General features: G+C 42.8%; 1 protein-coding gene across 1 annotated transcript in view; it reads right to left on the bottom strand.

Annotated features, from left to right (window-relative positions):
- LOC144772437 (cell surface glycoprotein CD200 receptor 1-A-like) overlaps positions 1 to 22,859 on the bottom strand; it is a 369,215-nt gene that overhangs the window by 11,409 nt on the left and 334,947 nt on the right. Inside the window, exon 5 of the mRNA XM_078656756.1 lies at positions 5,231 to 5,294. Coding sequence (XP_078512882.1) covers positions 5,231 to 5,294 — 64 coding nt within the window. The remainder of the gene's footprint in view (positions 1 to 5,230; positions 5,295 to 22,859) is intronic.

Raw genomic sequence — 22,859 nt, 5'->3', positions numbered from 1 at the left:
GGTGATACCTAGTTGATTCTTTCGACACGCGATGTACACCATTGTGTCCGACCAGGTCAGACTTGAAACCTCACAAGAACGAGCGCTTTTAAATCACTGGGTGTACTTCTCTTCCGTCAACATGTGTATTTAACGAAACAGGCACGCTTTTTGGTGCATGTGAACACTGGTACTTTTGACTTCAACACGAGCACGCATTCATTATCTTTCGAACAATCAGGTCTCTTTCACTGACTTCCATTCCATGTTTTCGTTTTCGTTTTTGGCGCATGTAAACACATGTACTTTTTACTTTCACACGAGCACCAATTCATTATTGTTTGAACGAGTAGGTCTCTTTCTTTAACTTTCAATTCACGCTTTCGTTTTGAAATTTCCCAATCAAACCAGTCTCAAACCACAAGTTTACTCAGTAATCAGCTCGAATGTTCGTCAGTCATTAAAATGAAAATGTACCAAATCATATGTACAATCTAATTCTATGTTTTACTATGGTTGTTTTCAGACATTTAGTCCCCTGATGAAGGGCAATGTCCGAAATGCACTGGGCAAAAAATAACAAGTAACATGACATTATGATGAAATAATGTGAAATTACTACAATTAAAAAGGAATAAAAAGGAACTTTGAAATTACCAATCAAAATATTGTGAACATATCATTTAAAGAACTTCGTTCTCCTCGAGTGCACTGGAGAGACTCTGCTCCCGTGGGAAACAGGGCTCATTTGTGATTTACTATTTAACTCCTAGCACCGGGAGTACTACTCCGGTGCACCAACCACCCCATTTACCTCAGGCGAATTCAAGATAACTGAATGCGGTTTCAACATTCCAAAACTTGGTTTACCTGTTGCTCTTAGCGCCAGGACACTTTTGGGAGTAGCATAACATAACATAACATAACATAACATAACAAGATTAGAGTGGAATCATGGTTAATGCAATTCCTTTGAATATTGTACATATTCTTTGTTTTGGCTTTTCAATAGGATGTCAAGTAGATTACTTTACAGATTACCTTTCTTACACAGTAAACAGGTAACTAAAACGATTATGGGTATTTGGTTATAGTTTCAGAGGCATTTTATTGATTTTCCAATTCCACACTTAGAAACCTTTTCACAGAAAACAGTCAATGTTATCCTATGGGAGGAAATAGTGTTATCGGTTAACAGGTAAGTACTTTTTGTGAGAGTTGTGTTTCTTGGGTTAGACTCAGGGGTACCCCAGGATAAAGGATGCACTTTTGTTACACCCTCAGTGGCACTAGGGTGGCCTGGTACAGGATGCTGGTTTGTCATCAGGTGCCCTGTTACTTCCAATAGGGAGTCTCCGGTTTGCACTCATACTGCAGGCTCGGGGACGAAGGTCTCCTGAGTGCGACCACCACTTGAGAGGTAACTTGGGATGCTGGGGGTTGGCTGTACACTGTCAGCTGGGCCATGGCGCATTGGGTGCAGGGGTGTCTTCCTGGATGATGCTGAAGAGTTCCTTGGAGTTTCTTGTGTTGGCGAGGATCTTGTCCTGGATGAAGGTCCTTTTGGGTGGATTTTATGCTCTGGTGGTAGCCTATCATGGTGTTGTTTTAGGAGGTACGGTCTTTTGAGGATTTGTTGTTTCTCCAGTTGTTCTAGAGAAGTCTGCAGATGCTGTTGAATTCCTGGAGATCGTCGATGAACCAGGTGGCCTTCCTGGGGCGTTGTCTGTTGGAGTTACGCAGGGGCACAAGCTCGTCTGCGCAGTTGACGATCCATCTGTGGAGTTCTTTGGCTGCAAGGTTGGCGTTGGTCAGGGTGGCGGGGACATCACGGTTGAGGGTGGAGTTGAGCTGCTCCTCAGTGATTTTGTTCCAGTTTCTTCATGGTGTGTGGAGCGCAGGTTTGGGTGCTGTGGGCTTGTCGACGTGGAAGTGTACACAGTGGTAGTCCATCCATGGTGTTTGCATGGTGTAGCTGAACTGCAAGTTTCCTCCTGCGAAGATGGGGTTGAGGGTGTGTCCTCCCTTGTGTGTGGGGGTGGTGGCGAGTTGTTTTAGTCTGAGGTTGGTGAGGTTGTCCAGGAGGGTGGCAGATTTGGAATTGCTGAGGTTGTTGAGGTGGAAGTTGAGGTCTCTGATGAGTATGTAGTCCATGGAGGCGATGGCGTGGGGTGCGATGAGGTAATTAGTAAATCTTGATTTAAAAGAGAATTGTTTGCATTTAGTTTGAGCAGACCTTTTAAAACTATTACTGGGTTCCCTTTTAAAATGTGCTTGTATCCAACTGAAACGCCAAACTTGGAACATAATGTAGTTAATCTGATTCTTGTATTCTTTGCAAATAATATCTCACTTTACTAAGTTTATAAAAACAGTCTTTAGCCACAAACTGGCATGTTGCAAAAAAGTATCAATACATTTAATTGTGGTCTCTTCTACTAAAATAGATAAGGAACTCTATCCAAATTTGAGAGGCAGAGCTTTAACACCAACCATACCTGGCATGTTTAAGACAATTCAACAGGCATTGGATTTCACATATTTTGTCAAATCTGGTGGCGGGCCTAAAAAGAATGCCGATTTGCCATACGTGACAGTAGGAACACTTTTTGCCAAATATAACTCAAAAATGGTAAAACTGAAGTAACTCCATATTGGTGGTAAAATCTACAAAGGTCCAGCAAGATTACCTGCACTTTAAATGCGTTTGCTTAGCATAGCAAGCGTAGTTACGCTTGCTTTGCTAAGCGGGTAGTGAAATCAATTAGCTCCCTAAAGTATTTATAGAATTAAACCTACTCAGTTTTGCATAAAAAAGCTCCATGTAAAATATGGTTGTTTTTTCCCTTACAGCATAACCTTGGTTTTCGTTGCATTAATAATCACTTTGTTTGTTTTACTGTCATTTTCCAATGCAGGTAGTTTTTTTGTAAACTGATGAGAGTGTGATTCGAGATAACCAGGTCATGTGCATAAAGTAGAGAATTTACTGGTGCACAATTTATTAGTGGGAGGTTATAGGTACATTTCATTAAAGACAAAGGCAGGCCATATATAAACAAAGAGAACAGTAGTAACACCAGAACTCACCCTGGTTTAAAGGGAACAATAGTGGCACCAGGATTCACCCCTGTTTAAGAAATGTGTATGAATCCACCCTAACTGTCCTTTTATCCTAGCTACTGTTACTCATGGTCATGTGTTCAGGTTACGGAAATTTAACAGCTAAAGTAAATACCTATGTATAATCAACTGGCTTACGCCAAATAAGTCCACAACGTACCACAGTTCGTAATTCACCACAAAGTAGGTGTGAGTTCAGCCCAACCGCAATATAGCAAGGTCAGATACACTAAGCCGATCATTCCAGTCACAGATTTAATCTTTGGACTTTTCTCAAAATCCTCCAGCAGGGCAAGGCTAGAAGCTGTACCTCAGCAAGGCTACACAAGGCTGCAAACCTTTACAAGGAGGTCCTGGTAAACCTGCTTTCAGTGCGGTGAAGATTTCTGAGTAGGATGAACCTAGTTTATTTGCTCTCCTTGGGAAAGACCTCCCTGGGGAAGCAGCAGCACCTAGCCTGGTCCTTTGGCAGTGTAAAATATTACTAGGCTCTACTTTCTGCCAACTGCTAGAAACTACAGTGAAAGTTCATCCTTTTATGTCTTTCAGGTCCTCGCTCTTCAGAAGAGGCTCTAGACACCAGATCTCTCTCCAGCCAGGACTCACTCCTTTAAGGCCCAGTCCTTAGTTGTCAACAGGGCCCTTTTTCAGGCAAGAGTCATTCAGCTTTTTATGCCCCTGAAGCAGGCACACAAGAGACTAACCACTTGGTCTCTGAAGCTCAGTTCTAGTCGCTGGGTGCCAGCAAGAGTCCTTGAGTTCTGGAGTCCACTTTTTCCAGCAGGAGTCAGAAACTTGGAGTCATCTTTCTTCCAACATGGTATTCTTTTGCCTCCCAGGTACAGGAAATGTTTTCAGTTATTCTCTCGTGTAGGGGTTTCAACGTTGATGTGGAGAGTTCAAATCTAGAATGTGGGCATCTCTGATCAATCTAAATATGCCACATCATCCCTCCACACCTGATTCATTCCCCTGCACTGTATTTGGGTGGAGGGAGGCGTATCAGGGGTGATCTCTAGGTCAATCACAGATACTCTAGAGTCATGAGCTCATTCCCTAAATTACATAGCAAATTGGTTCCTTCCATCGGAAAGTTCAGGGGGAGACATATTTATGATATGAGAGTTCTGGCTGTCTCTCATTGTTACACTGGTGAAGGGCCTTCCTTTGCTAGTCCATACGTGTGGGTCAATTAGCCCATGCAGATGTCTTTCCCACCTCCTTCCACTACAGGCTTACAGTAAAGCATTACAGACTCACACAATCTAATTTTCAAATAATTTATAGGGTTGTGTAAACAGTATAGGTCATAATCAACGTATTGTGTTTATATATTAAAGGTTCCATCTGCAATAGGCTACCTGTGCACCAACACCAGGCTGAATTAGAAAGTAATTAGGGCTAGCTAGAACCCACTTCCTCACAGGCACACTGGGGTGCTCTGAGTGATATCAGTGATGGTGCAATGCTAGAGGGTGTGCAAGATGACCATGGTGCCTCCTGTTCTAGAAAATGCAAATCCTGCTACCATGCGTCCAACCAACAGATATGATGGAGGATGAACATGTGGTGCTCCTTGCATGGGATCCTTGGCTTGCCATGCTTAAGGAAGTGGAGTGCTGACCATTCTATAGATTCGCAACCTACTCTCAGGGGTCACCATGTCTGGAATGCGGGAGGGAGAATGCCTCTGGGACTTTGTGTCAGCACACAGCTGTTCTCCTTTGTCCCAACACTGTGAATCTTCCAGGATGTGCAAGTAGCTCCTGTGGACTCTGCCACATCTGCTTGAACCTGAGCTCTGGAGGGTGAATCAGAATTTCGGTATCAGAATTTCCCCTTCACCGCTTTGTTCCATTTTGTGGCATGGTGAAAGGTGTTGAAAGAAGCAACTTAAGCCACATAATATATATCATAAACGCAACGTCTCCTTTGATACAAATCATAATTGTATTTAAAGTTGTTTTATATAACTATACCTTATATCAATCTCCCTTGTTCACGACCATCAAACACTGCTAACCCCACAGGTATTCCTTGCTGATAGAATTTAATTTGCCCTTATGTGCTTGTTGAAAAGTAGTTCTTAAGCAGCATCATGAACTGATTAATAAAGTATGTCTCTTACCTCAGTAGTCTCCTGTTCTCTCTGTAATGATCTGTTCTGTGAACGTGTAAATTTGTAACATCGTCTGTGAGGAAATAGAAAACAAGCGACATGAGCACTTCCTCCTGCATTGCAAACATGTTATTTAAAGCTTGTGGCACTTTCAGGATGATATGTTCTTGCAGTAAGCTGAATCATTAGAGGGCAATTAAGCAAACTTTGAACCTTCTGTTAAACGCGAAATCAGGTCCAACATACTTTAGTGCCTGAGGAAAAAGAACTTTGGTTTACCATGATGTACTAATTTGTGTGAGTTGTGTGAAATTCTGGCACCTTGGACCAGATTGCATAAATGCAGACCAGTCAACTTCTAAAAACGTTTCACTGTGTGAGAGGAGGGGCAGGGTTTGAGAGGGGACAGGGCTTTGGAGGGGGTGGTGGGCCTTATTCCGAGCGCTGTATGGGAAGCACTTCTACTCTTCTCCCTGCCCAATAACAAAATGCAAACTATAAAAACGTCTGAGGCTGTCAAAGATATATATTCAAAAGGTTTTAAAACCCATAATGGACATAGGATGTGAAGACCCTCTAAAGATGAATGAAAACCCACCCTGATATTGTATAACACATGGTTGCATTGTGTTATCTGTCAGGACAGCAAATGTTATACTCATTCTAAAATTATGCAAACGCAGTACTTTATGCTATTCTGACAATGGAGTAAACATACTTTCGTTATCCAAGCTGAATAAAAAGAACCGGTGACATCTCCTTTTGCATTCTCTTATGGCAGATGACCTGAATGGGATATCTCCTAAGAAAAGAGCTAAAGTCCATGACATGCGGGAGTTTTCAGACAGTGCATGAGAGACATTTTTGCAATTTCCTGTTGATGGTTGAACGTAGTTGTTGGACCAGGCTGTTTTTGCAGGGTTATCCCCAAACTTTTGACCTTCTTTCTCCTAGTTTTCCGACTCTCGTTTTGTTGGCTTTAAGACTCTAGGCACTTTACATCTGCTAATCAGTGCTAAAGTGCATGTGTACTCTCCTTTAAAAATGGTTTGATTGGTTCACACCTGTTTGACATATTTAATTTACATATAAGTCCTGTATACAGTTGTATCCCAAATACACAGGTACTATATTTTAAATGCTATTAGTGGGCCTGCAGCGCTGCCTGTTCCATCCACAGAAGTAACCTTACAAACCTGTCTCTGGCCTGCGTGCATAGTTTACTGCCACATTTAAGACTACTTGCTAAGCCTTAAACTCCTCTTTTTCTACATGTAGGTCTGCCCTAAGGTAGGCCCTATGTAGTCTCATGGGCAGGGTGTTGTGTAGGTAAAAGGTAGGACATATGCCTTATTGTGTGACATGTCCTATTTTGTTTCTCACTACTGTGAGGCCTGCTACTTCCAAAGGCTAACATTGGAAATCCCCTTACACATGTTTAAGTGGTAATTCCTGATCTGAGAGGAGTAGCTTTGCAATGGTTGGTGTGTTTAGAATGGTAGTGATAAATGAAGCTTACTGGTGTAGGTGGATTCTTTATTACTTGGTGGTAACTAGACACAATATCGAATTCAAAATATAGAATGGACAGAATATCGAATTCTAAATATAGAATGGACATAATATCGAATGGACATAATATAGTTGTGAATAATATTGAAATGCAGGTAAGTAATATTGACTGTCAAAATATCGAAGTACATAATATAGGCATTAAAATATATCGAATTTTTATAATATCGATTTCTTTAAAGTGTTTTGTATGTTAGTATATGTGTTCAAGGTGTATATTATTTTTGTTATGTATGTTTTTTTAAAGTAACGAATGTTATGGTTTTTAATTTTTGCATCATTTAATTCCAAAGCGGGTTGTGGGTTTATAGGGGAATAGAGTCGGTAGTAATTTAATTATAGTAATTTAATTATAGTATATTAATTTTTAGGAATTATTAATTATTTTTTATTTCATTTTGCATTTTAGTTCTGTAGCGGGTTGTGGGTTTATAGGGAAATAAGGTTGGAAGTAATTTAATTGAAATTAAGTAAATATTAATTTTTATGTATTGGTATTGATGATTAATTTTTTGTTAATTAATGAATAATTGGCATTTAGTTTTTATTAATAGATAATTATTTTTTATTTGATTAATTGATAATTATGTTAATTGTATTCATTTGTTATTCGGAGCGGGTTGTGGGTTTATAGGGGAATAGGGTGGGGAGTAATTTAATTGTAATTAAATAATTATTGACATTATTTTTGTGTATTGATAATTAATTTATTGTTAATTATTACTTGGCTTTTTTTATTACCTATTACATTTTTGGTATTGAAAATTAATTGGTTGTTAATTAATTATTAATGGGTAATTAATTGTTAATAAATAATATTTATTGGTATTTATAATTAATTAATTATTAGATATGTTGTAACTGATAATTTGTTTTAATTAATTTTTTGTTGGTATTGATAATTAATTAATTGTTATTTAAAAATTAAATCTTTACTTTACTTTACCTACTGTTGCACTCACTGGAGTGGGAATAGTAATTTTCACCCCTACGCTATCCAACGCTTTCCCTACTGTTGCACTCACTGGAGTGGGGATAGTAATTTTTACCCCTACGCTATCCAATCCTTTTCCCTACAGTTGCACTCACTGGCGTGGGAATAGTAATTTTTACCCTCTCACTAGCCAACGCTTTCCCTACTGTTGCACTCAGTGGACTGGGAATAGTAATTTTTACCCTCCTGCTATCCAATGGTCTCCCTAATTTTGCACTCACTGGAGTGGGAATAGTAAATTTTACCCTCCTGCTATCCAACGCTGATGTAAATCTTTTTTTTTAGAGATTACATATATTATTTATTAATTTTAATATTTTGTAATTAATTTTAAGTATGTTTTATTTAATTATATTGATTATTTAATTAAATCAATATTACTTTTAAGATATTTAAAAAATTCGATATTCTTTACAAACTATATTTTAAACAACAATATTTTGTCTTCAATGTTTTTGTACTTACCTGTTTGTAGATAGGGAGTCGATATTGTGACCTTCGATATTTGGTGTCGATATTCTGTCCTTTCTATAGTTTTGTTGTCCATATTTAGTCAGTGATCCTCCCTTTGTAGCTTGGCACGAGCAGACATGCTTATCTCAGAGGCAGTGTGTAAAGCATTTGCGAACATATACAGTAATACAGTGAAAACACTACAGATGGACACGACACAGGTTTTATAAAAATAAGTATTCTTTATATAGACTGAACATAAAACAATAAAAATCCACAATACTGTAATCGAAATGGATACTTCAAGATGGTAGGGGTATTTCAAAACTAGGTTATGCACTTTAAAGCAGTCTTTAGCAACAGATAACGCCAACTAGGTATTATCACGAAGTCAAGGTCAAAAAAATCCCAAAGTACAGCGCCGACTGCGAGGTGCGCGGCGTCGGGCCCAGAGTCAAAACAGAACCACACAGAACAGTACTTTGGAAAAGTGAAAACAAAGACAGCTCACTGCATCGGGGAGATGCGGTGTCGTTGCAGCTGGGCGTCAGTACCTTGCTTCGGGGGGCGATGCGTCGGGTCCTCGATGCTTGCGCAAAGCAGGGGAGGCGTTGGTTCCTTACCGGAGAGGAGGTAGCGTTACGATGGCGCTGAAACCACGGTTCCGTACGATGTCGATGAATTCTTGACCACCCGCATCGAGAGTGGGCTCCGCGATTATGTCTGCTTTGGAGTCGATGCGACACAGCAGCAGGCGTAGGGCCTACGTCATAAGTCGGGGCAGCGCTCCCAGCTTATGGCAGGTTACGATGTCGCTCACTGGCGTCGATGTGGCTCGGCGGCTGGCGGCGAGTCTACTTTGTAAGTCGGAGCAGTGGTCACGGCTTCGATGCAAAGTCCGGCATGGGTGTTGCAACGTCCTTCTGTAGCAGCTAGAACAGCAAGTTCCAGATGCAGGCAAACAGAAAGGGTGAATTCTTTTGTATCCCTGAGACTTCAGACAGGAGGCACGCTCAAATTCAAGCCCTTGGAGAAATTTTCTGCACGATGATGAAAGTTCCTTAAGAGTTTCTTCTCCTTTCCTTGGCAATAAAGAAACCACTGCAGGCCAACCCAGCAAACAGCACACTGGCAGAGGGGTATTCCAAACTCCAGCAGCTTCCTTGGTTCTTCTCCTTGGCAAATGTGTGTCTTGTTTTCCCAGAAGTGATCTAAAGTCCTGGGGTCTGGGCCCCAATATTTATACCAGTAAATGATTTGTCCTCTGAAGACAGAGGGACATGTACCTAGTCCAAACCAGTTCTGGGTCCATTCTGCCAGAGTGCCTCTTCTTCCTTTGTCAGTGTGGGCCAGGGTCCTCTGACACACCACAGGAGGTGGAGCCAGCATTGTGGAAGGCACAGTCCTATTCAGGCCCAGGGGCCTCTCCTCCCACCACTCTACATGCAGATAGGTCTAATCAGCCTTTTGCTGACTCACACTGTCTCCTGGAGCCACCCCAGCCCTTGTCACTCACAAACCAGACATGCAATACACAACCTAGCAGAGGCAGGCTGGATGGTTAGGCAAGATAATACCTACTTTCTAAAAGTGGTATTATCAAACACAGAATGTTAAAACCAACTTCCCTAAAAGATGCATTTTATCATTCTGAGTTCAGGCATTCTAAACTCAAATTCCTACCATGTTTCCTGAGCCAGTTAGGATTATAAAGTGTTATAATCAAACTGCCCATTTTGGCCTATGGGGACAGGTAGCCTTGCAATAGTGAAAAACGAAATGGGCTGAAATTTATTATGAGGACCTGCTACGCACCTCAGGGCATGTCCTACCTTTCACATACAATGCACCCTGCCCGAGGACCTACCTTAGGGGAGGCTAACATGTAGAAAAGTGAAGGTTAAGGGACTGGTAAGTGGGTGCACTTACCAAGTCGACATGGCCGTACTAGACTGCACACAGGCTCTGCAATGGCAGGCCCAAAACACACTTTACAAGCTGCTTCTGTGGGTGGCACAATCAGTGCTGCAAGCCCAGTAGCAACATTTGATCTACCCTGGGCACACATGGTGCACTGTACTAGGGCCTGACAAGTAAATCAAATAAGCCAATCATGGAGTCACTAATCCATTACATCAATTTGCAATAGAGAGCATATGCAATTTAGCACTGATCAGCAGTGGTAAAGTGCCCAGAGTCATAGAACAGCCAACAACAGGTCAGATAAAATACAGGAGGAAGGCAAAAAGTTCAAGTCCAACAGCTACTTTTAGAAAGTGAGAATTGTTCTGTGCTTATAACTCTATGTGCTTTGCAGCCTGACTCCAATCCACGTCTAGGGCCAAGTGACAGTTGCAGTTTGTGCATACTTTCCAGACAGCCACAATACAAACAAGCATTTACAATGCAATAGGGCTCGCAGCATTAAAGTTTGAGTTATTGGCATTGTGTATGACAATGAGTTGCATAAATTTTCCGAAAACTCTGAATTGGTGTATAAAGATGATTTGCAAAATGTCATATGTTGCTCAATAATAAGGAGAGTTGGGAATAATTATGCTATGCTATCTTTTGCTATCCTGTGCTTTTTTATTATGATGTGCTGTGTTTTGTTATGCTATGCTGTGTGTTGTTATGCTATGTTTTGTTATGCTATGCTGGTGTGTGAGGGTGAGTGAGGGTGTGTGAGGGTGAGTGAGGGTGTGAGAGGGTGAGTGAGGGTGAGTGAGGGTGTGTGAAGGTGTGGGGGTGTGAGGGTGTGGGGGTGTGAAGGGGTGGGGGGGGTGAGGGGGTGTGAGGGTGTGAGGGTGAGGGGGTGTGAGGGTGTGGGGGTGTGAAGGGGTGGGGGGGGTGAGGGGGTGTGAGGGTGTGAGGGTGAGGGGGTGTGAGGGTGAGGGGGGGTGTGTGGGGGTATGTGAGGGTGAGGGGTGGTGAGGGTGTGAGGGTGAGGGCGTGTGAGGGTGTAAGGGTGAGTGAGCGTGTGTAAGTTTGAGAGGGTGTGAGGGTGAGGGGGTTTGAGGGTGAGGAGGTGTGAGGGTGAAGAGTGAAGCATTGTGCAGCGTGCACATAGTAAGGGTGATGCAGTACCCCCAACATAAACATGCTGGAATTCAGAAAATAAATGAGCAATAAAATGCTTTTACATTTTTTTTTTTGTCTGGTCACATTTGCTGCGCTTTAAAAGATGGCCAAATGTCAGGCTTTTTTGGAAAGTAGTATTTCCCACCTTAAATTATATTTTTAAATATTGCGTTTTCCATTTACAATATATTGGTGGGCAGCCTTTTTCTCTGTTAGGGAGATGGAGCAAATTACCAAGCAGGCGATCATTCCTTTAAGCATTGGTGGGAACCACCCTTACGGTGGTTCCTGTCAATGCATTGCGAAGTTGGGTACATGGCTCCATCAACATGATGGAGCCATGCGCCAAACTGGTATCTTTTGTATTTTTAAGAATAAAATCTCAAACTACAAAAGATAATGCTCCCCTCACCATGGGAGTCTGCTCCCACTGTTTAAGAATTAACGCATATCTAAAGGCACCATCCAAACTAGTGTACCTACTCTGCCAGCACAAATAAAACAATCTATAATTGAAGATCCATAGGTGTCAACATGCACAGATAGCAAAAAAGGTAATTGCAAGATAGAGTTGCTTCTATCAAAGAGACTGATTAAATGATGTTGACTTCCAATCCGGATAAGAATGCATTTGCAATTCTGGTCATATTATTTGAACTTCTCGCCCATGCACAAAATCCTCTGTGAATTGACTTGTGTAGTTTTGACCTAAGGCCTGTGGGACCTGTTTAATAAAACCCCCACTTATGCAGTCTGAAAATCCAGACTGAGGTTCAGATGCCAACACTAGTAAGGCAAACTAAATAAAATGTGAGCAATAGAACCAAATGTATTGTTACTCCAGAATTATAAAAATACTATCTATTCTGGGATGTATTTAACTGTAGGTATTTTCTGCTGTTGTGTTCTTTTCTGTAAGCCTTTGCATGAGTTTGATATTCAAAGAACAGAAAGTATGGAAGGCTATAAATTAGCTTTTTGTCAAAATGTTTTTTTTTAAGATGAGAGGTTGGGGGTGGACTAGGGTCTGAGAGCAGTGAGAGGAATAAATAGTAACCTAGGGGCGCTATCATTCCTCTCTGCAAAAAAACTGAAAATCGGGGAGGGGCGTGGCTTGGAGCCAACAGTAATGGCTGCACACTAGAGGAGCTCCGGGCTCGTTAGTGTAAATGCATAATAAAGGCATCTGTCCTTAAAAGGTGCATAATATTTGGGGATCTTCAAAAATACACATTGCGCTGTTAGGGAACCGGTTGTGATGGAAACACGAGTTAGCAGGTAGAAAAAATGGAATTGAACAAAAGTGAGAACGACGTTAGTCGGATATTATGTGGGCCCAGTTCACACCCTCTTTTGAGCTTGTAAATTCAACATATACATGCAAACGGCTTAATTTTCGGGTGCATGGCATTTTTTTAAAATAACTTGCCCTCTTACATTAAATTGCTCGTGCCAGTAACAATCTTATTAATGCAAGGGTAAAGCCTACTCCAAGGGTACATGGGGATACTCTGGCAAGTTTTGGAGCACCCAAAAACTTTTGCGCTTGTGCAAACGTTTTTTCAACCCATTCTGTCCCAGAAAATAATAGGAGATTCACTCCTTTTAATGGCCAGATTAAGTCCCATTCCAGGGTTGGGCTATGACGGCAACACTCCTAAATCGTGCGGTTTTGGGGATGAAGTGACTTTCTCTATGAGAAATAATATTGAAATAAAGACTGTACAAGTACAGAACAGCAGAGCTTGCAAGCAACCCAGGTCCCGGCATAAGCATCCAGTCTGTCCCCTCACATTCCTGTAGTTGTGTTCATGATTTTATAACTGGATTTCCAGAAATATGTAACATTGCAAAGAAAATTTCCGGGCTAGATTTGCTTCTCACCTGAATCGAGGAACCTGAGATCTCTGAAGCAAGTCGCAGCGATGCAAACTTTCATCGCTAAGAACAAGATCCACACACACAAGAATGCAAATTTCCATCCCTGAGGCTGTGCCCACAGCAAGCAGATGTGCACGCTTCCGTCACTCAAAACTGGTTCAGGGAATGCGGTAGTGTAAGTCTGCCTTACCGGTAACTGGCTGAGCAATGCGGAAGCGCAAATTTCCCTCAGAAATATTAGAGAAGGGTGAAGCACACATTAAACAGAAATCTTTGCAGCGGATGTCCTAATGACTAATCTATCCTAGCTCTATGCAAGGAAAGTCGATCATTTACCTTAACCGACTTCCAAGCAGCCCATTAAGTCGACACTGGGCAGTGATCAGACTCCATTCACATGCACAACTCCATTCAGTTCAAGAAGCGCATGCACCATTTAAACAAGGAGCCGTGTGGTTTTGCTTTTTGTGTAACTCAGAGAAAGGCCTGGAAGTTAGCGGAGGAGAGCTTGAGAGAGGTTTGCAAAAAGAGTAGCAATGGAAGGTGATGAAGCAAAGCTTCGCATATTTTGCGGCTTGCCGAAGTCAAGAACCTCATTTATGTGTAATAAGGTAACAAAACGTATGTTTTACTAACATTTATTTTGTTTAGGCAAAATTCCCGAAGCTTGCCTATGTGTATTTCTAATGAATTTAATCCGTGTCCTCTAATATGGCCGCCGCTTGTATTTTAGTTACTGCGCATGCGTCAGCCACACTCACGTGTCCTGACGCGTCTGCAGAAGTGGAGGGAAAGTTATGCGCATGCGTAATTCATAGCTGTGCTTATCATGTGGTACTGCTCGTGCCACTGCTCTTGTGCCCGTATCAATGTAGCTAACATTTAAATGCAATAAGTTTATTTCTTGATGATGAGTTAAAAGTACAAACCCTGTGATGTGTTTTCATAATGACATTATTATGTATTAATTTGTTTTCGCTTACTTTTTATGTACCGCGGGAAATGGGGGTCTGAGTGAGAGGAGAGCCATATTGGAGGTCCCTTCTGCGCCTGTGCGACATTCGGCAGCACGAGGGACCTTGACAGATGGAACACCGCCAGTTGGCAGTGATGGGCAAGATGCTCCTGAGAAAGTCACCTCTGCCCTGCGAGAACAGCGAATGTGGCTTATTATATGATACAATGTAAATGTATTGCTGCTTGTCGTGTAGTCTCTCATGGGAACCCCTAGCTCAATAGGCGGTACCAGAAAATGTTAATGTGGCATACAAATAGACTGTTTTGATTGGTGTGTTACCCAAATCCTACCTTAGGACCAATCCAAATTGAGGGATTTTGACACTTTGCAACATTGGGGGGTGGTACACTGTCCCCAAACTGTATATCTACCCTGGGTTGTCTGGTTTAGCTGACCTGTCACTGACCCAACGCACTCAATAGGTGACTGAAGATACAGAGCGCTGCGAAGCACTCTGTCCGAATTTGACCATAGACTGAGGTTCTACTGAACCTTAAAGTGCTGGCGAAGCACTTTGCTGGGAGTTCGCTGACCCAATCGGGGTCTTGATCGATAGCTGCAGAGCGGGTGGAGCGCAGGCGTTGCTTCCGAACTGTGGGTTCCGGTCCTGTCCTGAAGAGGGTCCTGTCCTGAGGGTTTGCTGTCCTATCCTGAGGGTCCTGTCCTGATTCCTATTCCGAGGGTATCCTGTCCTATCCTGGGTGTCCATTCTGCACCTGCTTTCCTTTGAGGGGTATCCTTCCTTGAGGGTTTCCTGTCCTTAACTGACCCGTGGCCAGGGTTTGGTTTCCACACCTTTCTAGGTAAATATTGCTCTGAAAATTCTTAAAATTCTTGCACCTTCTGAATTTCTAACTTTGGCTTTAATAAAGTTCAACATTGCACATGTGATATTTTCCATGCCTTTCTGCAACTATTGAAAGTCATTTATATTTTACATAAGTTTATTCCTATGTCTTCTCATTTGTTAGAAATTATATTTTGCATAGCAGTGTGTCATTTCCTGATATGGTCTAGAACTTCATTGCCTAGATTGTTCAAAGGCCCCTTCACCTTAAGTGAAGCGTGTTATTCATTATAAGCTCTCCTATAGTCACCCACACTTAGGGTATCCCTGTTTAGATAATACTGACTTGCATAGTATCTTTTCTCGTTACATTTTATTAGTACCTTGATGATTACTCTGTCATTATTTCTTTATGCATATATAATTTACGTTATCTTGGTTATTGATTGCCTTGTTTTATTGTACCTCATGCAAGAAAATAATGAACTTTAGATAAACATTTTAAAACTTCCAGTTGTCCGTGGTCATTTAAACAGTATTTGAATGTTATTGGTTGAGTTTGTATTTTGCTGCCTTTCCTTTACAGCTAGCTCCCTGATTCATTGTGGTCATTAGGCACCCGCATCGGTGGATGGTAAGTCGGGTGCACCGAAAATTGGTAGCAGGGAACACACACACACCAACTTGGTAGAGCTCGTGAAGTCACCTGATCGATGTATATGGTGATTTGAAAAGTATATGGGCCCTGAAGCCGGAAACGGCGAAACTATTGGTCGGGTGGCCTCGCGCGCTCTATCAGTTTTCTGGTAGCTAGAGGATGGTTAGGGACTAGTTGAGAGTAAGGCAGGGATTAGTTGGACTAGGTAAGTCGGAAGCTGCTATTATATTAATGCTGCTATAAGAGCGGCTGTTCTGAGGGAACTGATCACTCTCTTGTGAATACGCTGCTGAAATTCATGAATTACTGTATTGCCATTATTCTTGTTCTTATATTGTTATATGTACTAATCCATGCAATTGTCAATCGTCTAGTTGTATGTTGTCCGAACTCCCCGGGGAATTGAAAGGGCAAGTGGTGAATAGAATCCATTGTCCTGAGGTCACAGGTTCGAGGAAAGTTAGGTGCAGGTTAGGATAACCGGGAAGCACTAACTAGGGTTTTCTGAATACATGTGTGAATAAATGACAGTAACGGGATTCATTGGCAAAATTCCCATAGTGGCGTAACCTAGTAAGGGTCACATCGGAAGAGTAGCAGGTTCCTCGGAGCTAGCGTGAAAGCAGAGGGGTCCGCTGAGAAACCTTAAACTCGGAATATATCCCGGAAAGAAGTGGATGAGTTTAGGGGAATAACAGGTTCACCGATGCTAGAGTGAAGGGTAGGCGGAAGAGATCTGCCCGCAGCGAGTGAAAAGTAAATGGAAGTAGTTTACTTGCAGTAAAACAATTCTTTCTCTGTCTAGACACTTGAACACTGTGGCGAATGTGTATTTGTTGTAAATTAACCAAGCACTGAGCACTTTAAAAGAAAGAAAGTTTCCGTTACCTTGTGAAGGGAGGGAGTCAGTCGCGAAGCGCCTCTGACGTCACTCTGTGCCGCGCTGGGATTGGTAGAAGCAGCGGGCGGGTAGCGGACCTGGAATTGTAAAGGAGGGGTGAGCGCCGGAGCGTGGGAACTGTCTCACGAAGGGGCCGCGCACCCATTGGCGGAGCTTATTTAGTGTCGCGCACCCATTGGTTGCACGAATTTCTGAAGCGCGTTCTGATTGGAGGTAGTTTGTAAACAAAGTTTAGCGCAGAAGTCGTATGTGGCACTCGCAGACTACAGGAACTCGACCTGATCCAAGGCACCTAGGGTTTGAAAGGGATCAGTGGAAGACTAATAGATACGATATTATGTACGGAACCAAGAGAAAAATGTCCCTTGTAAGTAAGGTGAAAAATTATTTCAAAACGGACAAACCGATAAAATCTAGAGAAGGTGTTCTTGTCCCAGCACCCAATACTCCTGCCTCATTCATGATGTTTGACCGAGGGTACAATACCTGTGTGTGGTTGGAGAATTGGGTGAAGTACACAAAAGATGACGGAGTATTGGCTTTTCCGTTAGATGGTACTTTCAATGGTAGGATCTTATTTAATTTAAGAACCCGAATGAATGAACTGCATCCCAGACCGAGACTAACGCAGTATGAGGCATTAGAGGAATGGGAGATTGAGGCTTTTGAAAGAGAAAGACCCCGAATGGACAAGGGTTTGACCAAGTGGTACCCCAGGCAGAAACAGGAATCCAGAGATAAAAGGATGAAACAGTGGAGGCAGAGCATGATTGTTGAGGGTCTGTTTCCCATGATGCCGGCATGTCATAACATTGGAGCGGGTGAGAAAAGTACTGAAAAATGTAAGCATTGGGGGGCCCTGGGGGATTCAGATGATGAACTAATAGATGACATCTGTACCAGAAGTCCGCCACCTTACAATGAGGGAACCCGACCTTCCAGTGTAGGAGATGTTCCCCGACGCCACTTCCTAAAGGAAGAAGACAGGTCCCTGGGACTGGGAGGGGGTGGTCAAGTATTGCCCTATCCTGAAAAACCCGAACCGACGGAAACAAGGGATATATATCCCAAAGTGCCCGCAAGCCAGGAAGAAAAATATTCACGTACGAAAATCTTTTTTCCCAGACCCTTGTATGAAAGCGAAGAGAAACCATCGAATTCAGGACTGCCTTTTGTTCAACCTCCATATGGGGAAGAGCGCAGGTCCTTTAATACTGGAACTTTATTCCCGAAACCTAATTATGGGGGAGGACCAAGTGAAACGCATCCTACTGCCCCGAGTTTTACTCCTCCGTTGACCCCACAGATATTACATGACACAACTTTAAGAAGGGTACTAGTGGAAAAGGAGCAAGAGGCTCTAGCTAGACAAAGGACAGAAATAATTCAGAAAATTTCCCAGTTAAATACCAGTCCTGAGGCATTGACTATTCCAGTAACTATTGGACCGGTGGTCCCGTTATACGGAAATGGTCAGGGAAATCCGATTACTCCAGTTATGACCCCAGGCATGGCAACCCCGAGACAGGAACCGATCATCATAGATGATCAGTCCAGTGAGTGCGAGTCAGAAGTTGCGTTTTTGGAATTGCCAAACAAACAGACTGGAAAGGGAATACAGCAGAGGCATAACCCTTTTAATACAAAAGAAATTAAATTAGAGACAGCAACAGGTACTAGGAATGTCTCTCTGGTAACTCCGGATGAAATTGAGAGTTGGAGTCGTGAATTAGAGAAACAGACTCCGCAAACAAAACCTTTAGACCTCTACAAGCTGAGGGTCGAAATAGAAGAATTAATGGCAGGAAATGTGGGGTTGGATCGATTGAATACCTACTCTGAAGAAGAATTGTCGTTCATATGTAAAAGCTTTACAAGGAACACCAGAGTGCTCCACGAAAAACTGACCGAAACAGCAGTTAGTATGGGGGTAGATATCTCAAAATCCAAGCCCTTACAGAAACCGTACAGAGCAGACTTCTCAGACAAAGATATAGAACACCTGAATGTGGCAGGGAAGAAGTTGCAGATTAAAGAATTAATGGGGGTACTACAGAAATGGGGAGATGTGGAAAGATGGAGAAGCAGGTGGGCGAAAAAGAGAGAAGAGGTTCGCTCCCGACAAGTGACTCCTGAGTTTGCTTTAAGAGAGGTAGAAAAACCTGAGCAGTTATGCCCCATGCGCGAAGTTCCAGGAGGGAAATATGTGCATGTGCCCTGGTCTAGGCAGGATATTGTGTCCTTCACGAACGATTTTCCAAAATTACGAGAGAAACCAGTTGACTGGTACAGACAGGTGGAAAGGTTCGTGAAGGTACAGAAATGTCTGTGGAAAGACCTGGATGGGTTTTTCGACATTGTGGTTCCAGTAGATTTATGGACCCAGTGTAAAATAAACATAGACTGGCCGAGTGAGGAGTACCCCAGAAACAAGGAAACTGGAGAGCCATCAAAGGATGTCATGCGAAAATATGAGCAGGTAATTCAGCATTTGAAAGAAAAGGTGCCCGCAAAGGAAACTGATTGGACAAAAATAGATAGAACAACACAGGAAAGGGACGAGACAGTGCACTCCTTCTATGAGAGGTTATTGCAGGTATTTAAAACATACAGTGGTATTGATAACATCGACCTGAAGGATATGACGCACTTTATTTACAGGTTTGTAAATGGTTTAAGACCTGAAATTTGTCAGTGGATAAAAGATAATAAAATCTGTTGGCATACTAAGAAAATGGATGAGGTCCTGCGGTACGCTAAGTACTGCGAGGATGAGATGGCAGAAAAGAAAAAGGCCCTCAAGGAAAAGGTGATGTGGGCTCAGGTGAAGCTCGCAGAACAGCAGGAAAAACAATTGAGTAACATGGTTAAAAATGCTGAGAACAAAGGTCCTGGGGGAGGGGGTGGAGGAAAGCCCCGGCCCAAATTTAGCAGGGAAGAGGCTATGAAAAAATTTCCCTGCCATCAGTGCGGCGAAATTGGACACTGGCGAAACGAGTGTCCCCAATTAGTCGATGTTAATGAAAAAACTCCTGATTTAACTCCACAGACGCAGAAAGAAAGACCAAGAAAGACTCAACCCCAGGTAAAAACAGTTCAGGTGCCTCGAGCACCCAAGCAGGTATACAGGGGAAGACAGGCAGAAGATGAAGAGATAGAGGTTTGGGAAAGCGGGGAGAACAGAAATACAGCAACTTCGCAGTATCTGCTGAATGATACCTTCCTTTGTAATGATCAGGACTGACGGGGCCTGAGAGGGGAGGACGAGGAGTGCGTACTTGGCGCTTCCTTGCCGGTAGACCAGTCTGGACCATATATTGAAGGAAAGGTTGACGGAAATGATGTCACCTTTCTGTTGGACACTGGCGCTACCCGTTCTACTGTAAGAACAGTGGACGTTCCAAACCTACCCCTCTCGGGAGAAAATATCCAAGTAGTGGGTGTATCTAATCAATTGATTAGTACTCCTGTTACCGAACCAATGGAGATTTCAATTGGAAATTTTAAACAGATGCATAGATTTGTCGTCTGTGACACCAGTCCAGTGAATCTACTGGGTCGTGATTTGCTGTGCAAAATGAACTGTACCATCTTTTGCACACCAAAAGGTGTTGAAATACAGACCCCAGATGAAGATGGCATTTATAAATTATTGTTACTTAGACCTGACTCAGAAATTAAAAGATTGACCCTGCAGGACTTGCCCCAAGAACTACAGGAAGCCGTAAAGCCAGAGGTGTGGGATTTCACTGGAAAGGATGTGGGGTTGATGAAGGATGTGGACCCCATACAGATAGCCATCAAGGACAATGCAGTATATCCTAACACTAGGCCCTACCGAATGAATGCTGAAGTGAAAGCAGGTGTCACTCTGGAAATACAAAAATTATTAGAAGGAGACATCATACAGGAAGTGATGAGCAGCCCATGCAACTCCCCGATTATGGGCATCAAAAAGCCTAGTGGCAAGTATAGGGTAGTGCAGGACCTGAGAAAGGTTAACAAAATTGTAGTTCCTTGCTGCCCTATTGTCCCGAACCCTGCAGTGATATTGTACCAGATTCCTTGGGATGCTGAATGGTTCACTGTGATTGATTTATGTCATGCATTTTTTTCGATACCCCTGCACCCCGACAGCAAATTTCTTTTCTCATTTGCCTTCGAGGGTCACGTGTATTGTTGGAACCGGGTCCCTCAAGGGTATACAGAGAGCCCCTCTATCTTTAATCAGATCTTGAAAAAATGTCTAGAGACTTTGATCTTACCTGGGAACTCTGTGTTAGTGCAGTACATAGACGACCTTCTATTGGCGTCTAAGAGTCACAGGGACTGTGTAGTTGACACCATTGCCCTCCTAAATCATCTGTGTGAGAAAGGGCATAAAGTGGCCCCTGACAAACTACAGTTCTGTGCGAAATCAGTAAAATATCTAGGACACCAGATAGAAAAGGGTGTCAGAAAAGTCACATCAGAAAGAGTGAGAATAATTCAAAAGATGCAGTTGCCCCGTACTCAAAAAGATGTCAAAATGTTCCTGGGGGTATTAGGATACTGCAGACAGTGGATTCTGGGATTTGCAGCCTTAGCCAGGCCCTTGATAAAAATGACCACAAGAGGAATGCCAGATGTTGTAGAGTGGGACGATGAAAGTCTAATGGCTTTCACAAGACTGAAAAACTGTCTGTGTACAGCCCCTGCGTTGGGAATGCCAGATTATTCCAAAGAGTTTGCCCTATTTTGTGACACTCGCGATAATTGCGCATTGTCAGTCCTGACTCAAGAACATGGCACGACCAGAAGGCCTGTGGCTTATTTCTCTGCCACATTGGACCCAGTAGCTGCTGGGTTACCAGGCTGTCTGAAAGCAGTAGCTGCTACCTGTGCAAGTTTGGAACAGAGTGAGTCCATTGTCATGGGACATCCTGTGACCGTGTATGTTTCACATGGAGTGGTAATTCTATTGACCAGAACTAAAACACAGTATCTCACCCCTAGTCGGCTGACTAAATACGAGAGGATTCTTGTGGGTGCAGCAAATGTAAGCATTGTTAGGTGCGGTATTCTGAACCCTGCCACCTTACTCCCCGACCCCTTGGAAATAGAAGGTGGGGATGATGATGAACATGATTGTATTGACCTGACAGAGTTCAGTACTAAGCCACGCCCAGACATAAAAGAAGTACCATTGCCTGAGCATGATAAAGAACTATTTGTGGATGGTTCCTGTCTAAGACATGAACTAGGAGGCTTGAGTGCTGCTTATGCAGTAGTGTCTTTCACCAAAATTGAAGAAGCAGGTTACCTATATAACATCAAGTCTGCACAAGTAGCCGAATTGATAGCCATGATAAAGGCTTGCAAAATTGGGAAGGACTTACGCATAACAGTGTATACTGACAGTCAGTACTGTTATGGAGTTGTGCATGACTTTGGCCAATTATGGCTACAAAGGGAATTCATGACTTCCTCAGGTACTCCCATTCGGAATGCAAAGGTTGTTCATGACCTTTTAGAGGCCATCCAGTTGCCCAAAGAACTGGCAGTGGTAAAATGTGCTGCTCATCAAAGGAGCATGGACAGAGTATCACTGGGAAACGATTATGCTGACCGAGTGGCCCAATGGTGTGCCAAAGATCGGTATATTGTAAATCCAAAACGAGGGGGGCCAGGAACCAGCTGCCAGCTTCAGGTGTTTGAAGAAGTGCCTACGTGGGATGAAGTGAGAGAGTGGCAGGAATCGGCTCCTTGGCAAGAAAGAGAGAAATGGAAGGAGGATGGGTGTAGACCGAGACGTGTGGATGGTGTGATTTTGGGCCCAACTGGTATGCCTGTGTTACCCCGACACTTGCTTGGCACAATGGCAAGATTAATACATGAAGGATCACACATTGGTAGGGATGCCATGATTCTGGTATTTCAACAGACTTGGTACAGTAAAAAGTTCAGGAAGGTAGCGGAGTCCCTCTGCCAGAGGTGCCTGTCATGTCAACAGATGAACCCAGGCAAGAGGACAATGGTTGAACTGAGCAGGATTGGGAGATCAGGGGGTCCCTTTATAAGGATACAGATTGATTTCATCACCATGCCCCGTTGTGAAGGGAAACGATATGTCCTTGTCATTGTTTGCGTATTTTCAAAATGGGTAGAAGCTTACCCTACTCCTCAAAGTGACGCACTGACAGTAGCGAAGTGTTTACTAAAAGAACTGATACCTAGATTCGGAATACCATACATTATTGAATCAGATAAGGGTGGACATTTCCAGAATGAAATACTGGCTGAACTGTGTAAGG

The sequence above is a fragment of the Lissotriton helveticus genome, chromosome 8 (assembly GCF_964261635.1).
Source record: "Lissotriton helveticus chromosome 8, aLisHel1.1, whole genome shotgun sequence".
NCBI classification, from domain to species: domain Eukaryota; kingdom Metazoa; phylum Chordata; class Amphibia; order Caudata; family Salamandridae; genus Lissotriton; species Lissotriton helveticus.
This window is presented reverse-complemented; position numbering and strand designations above follow the sequence as displayed.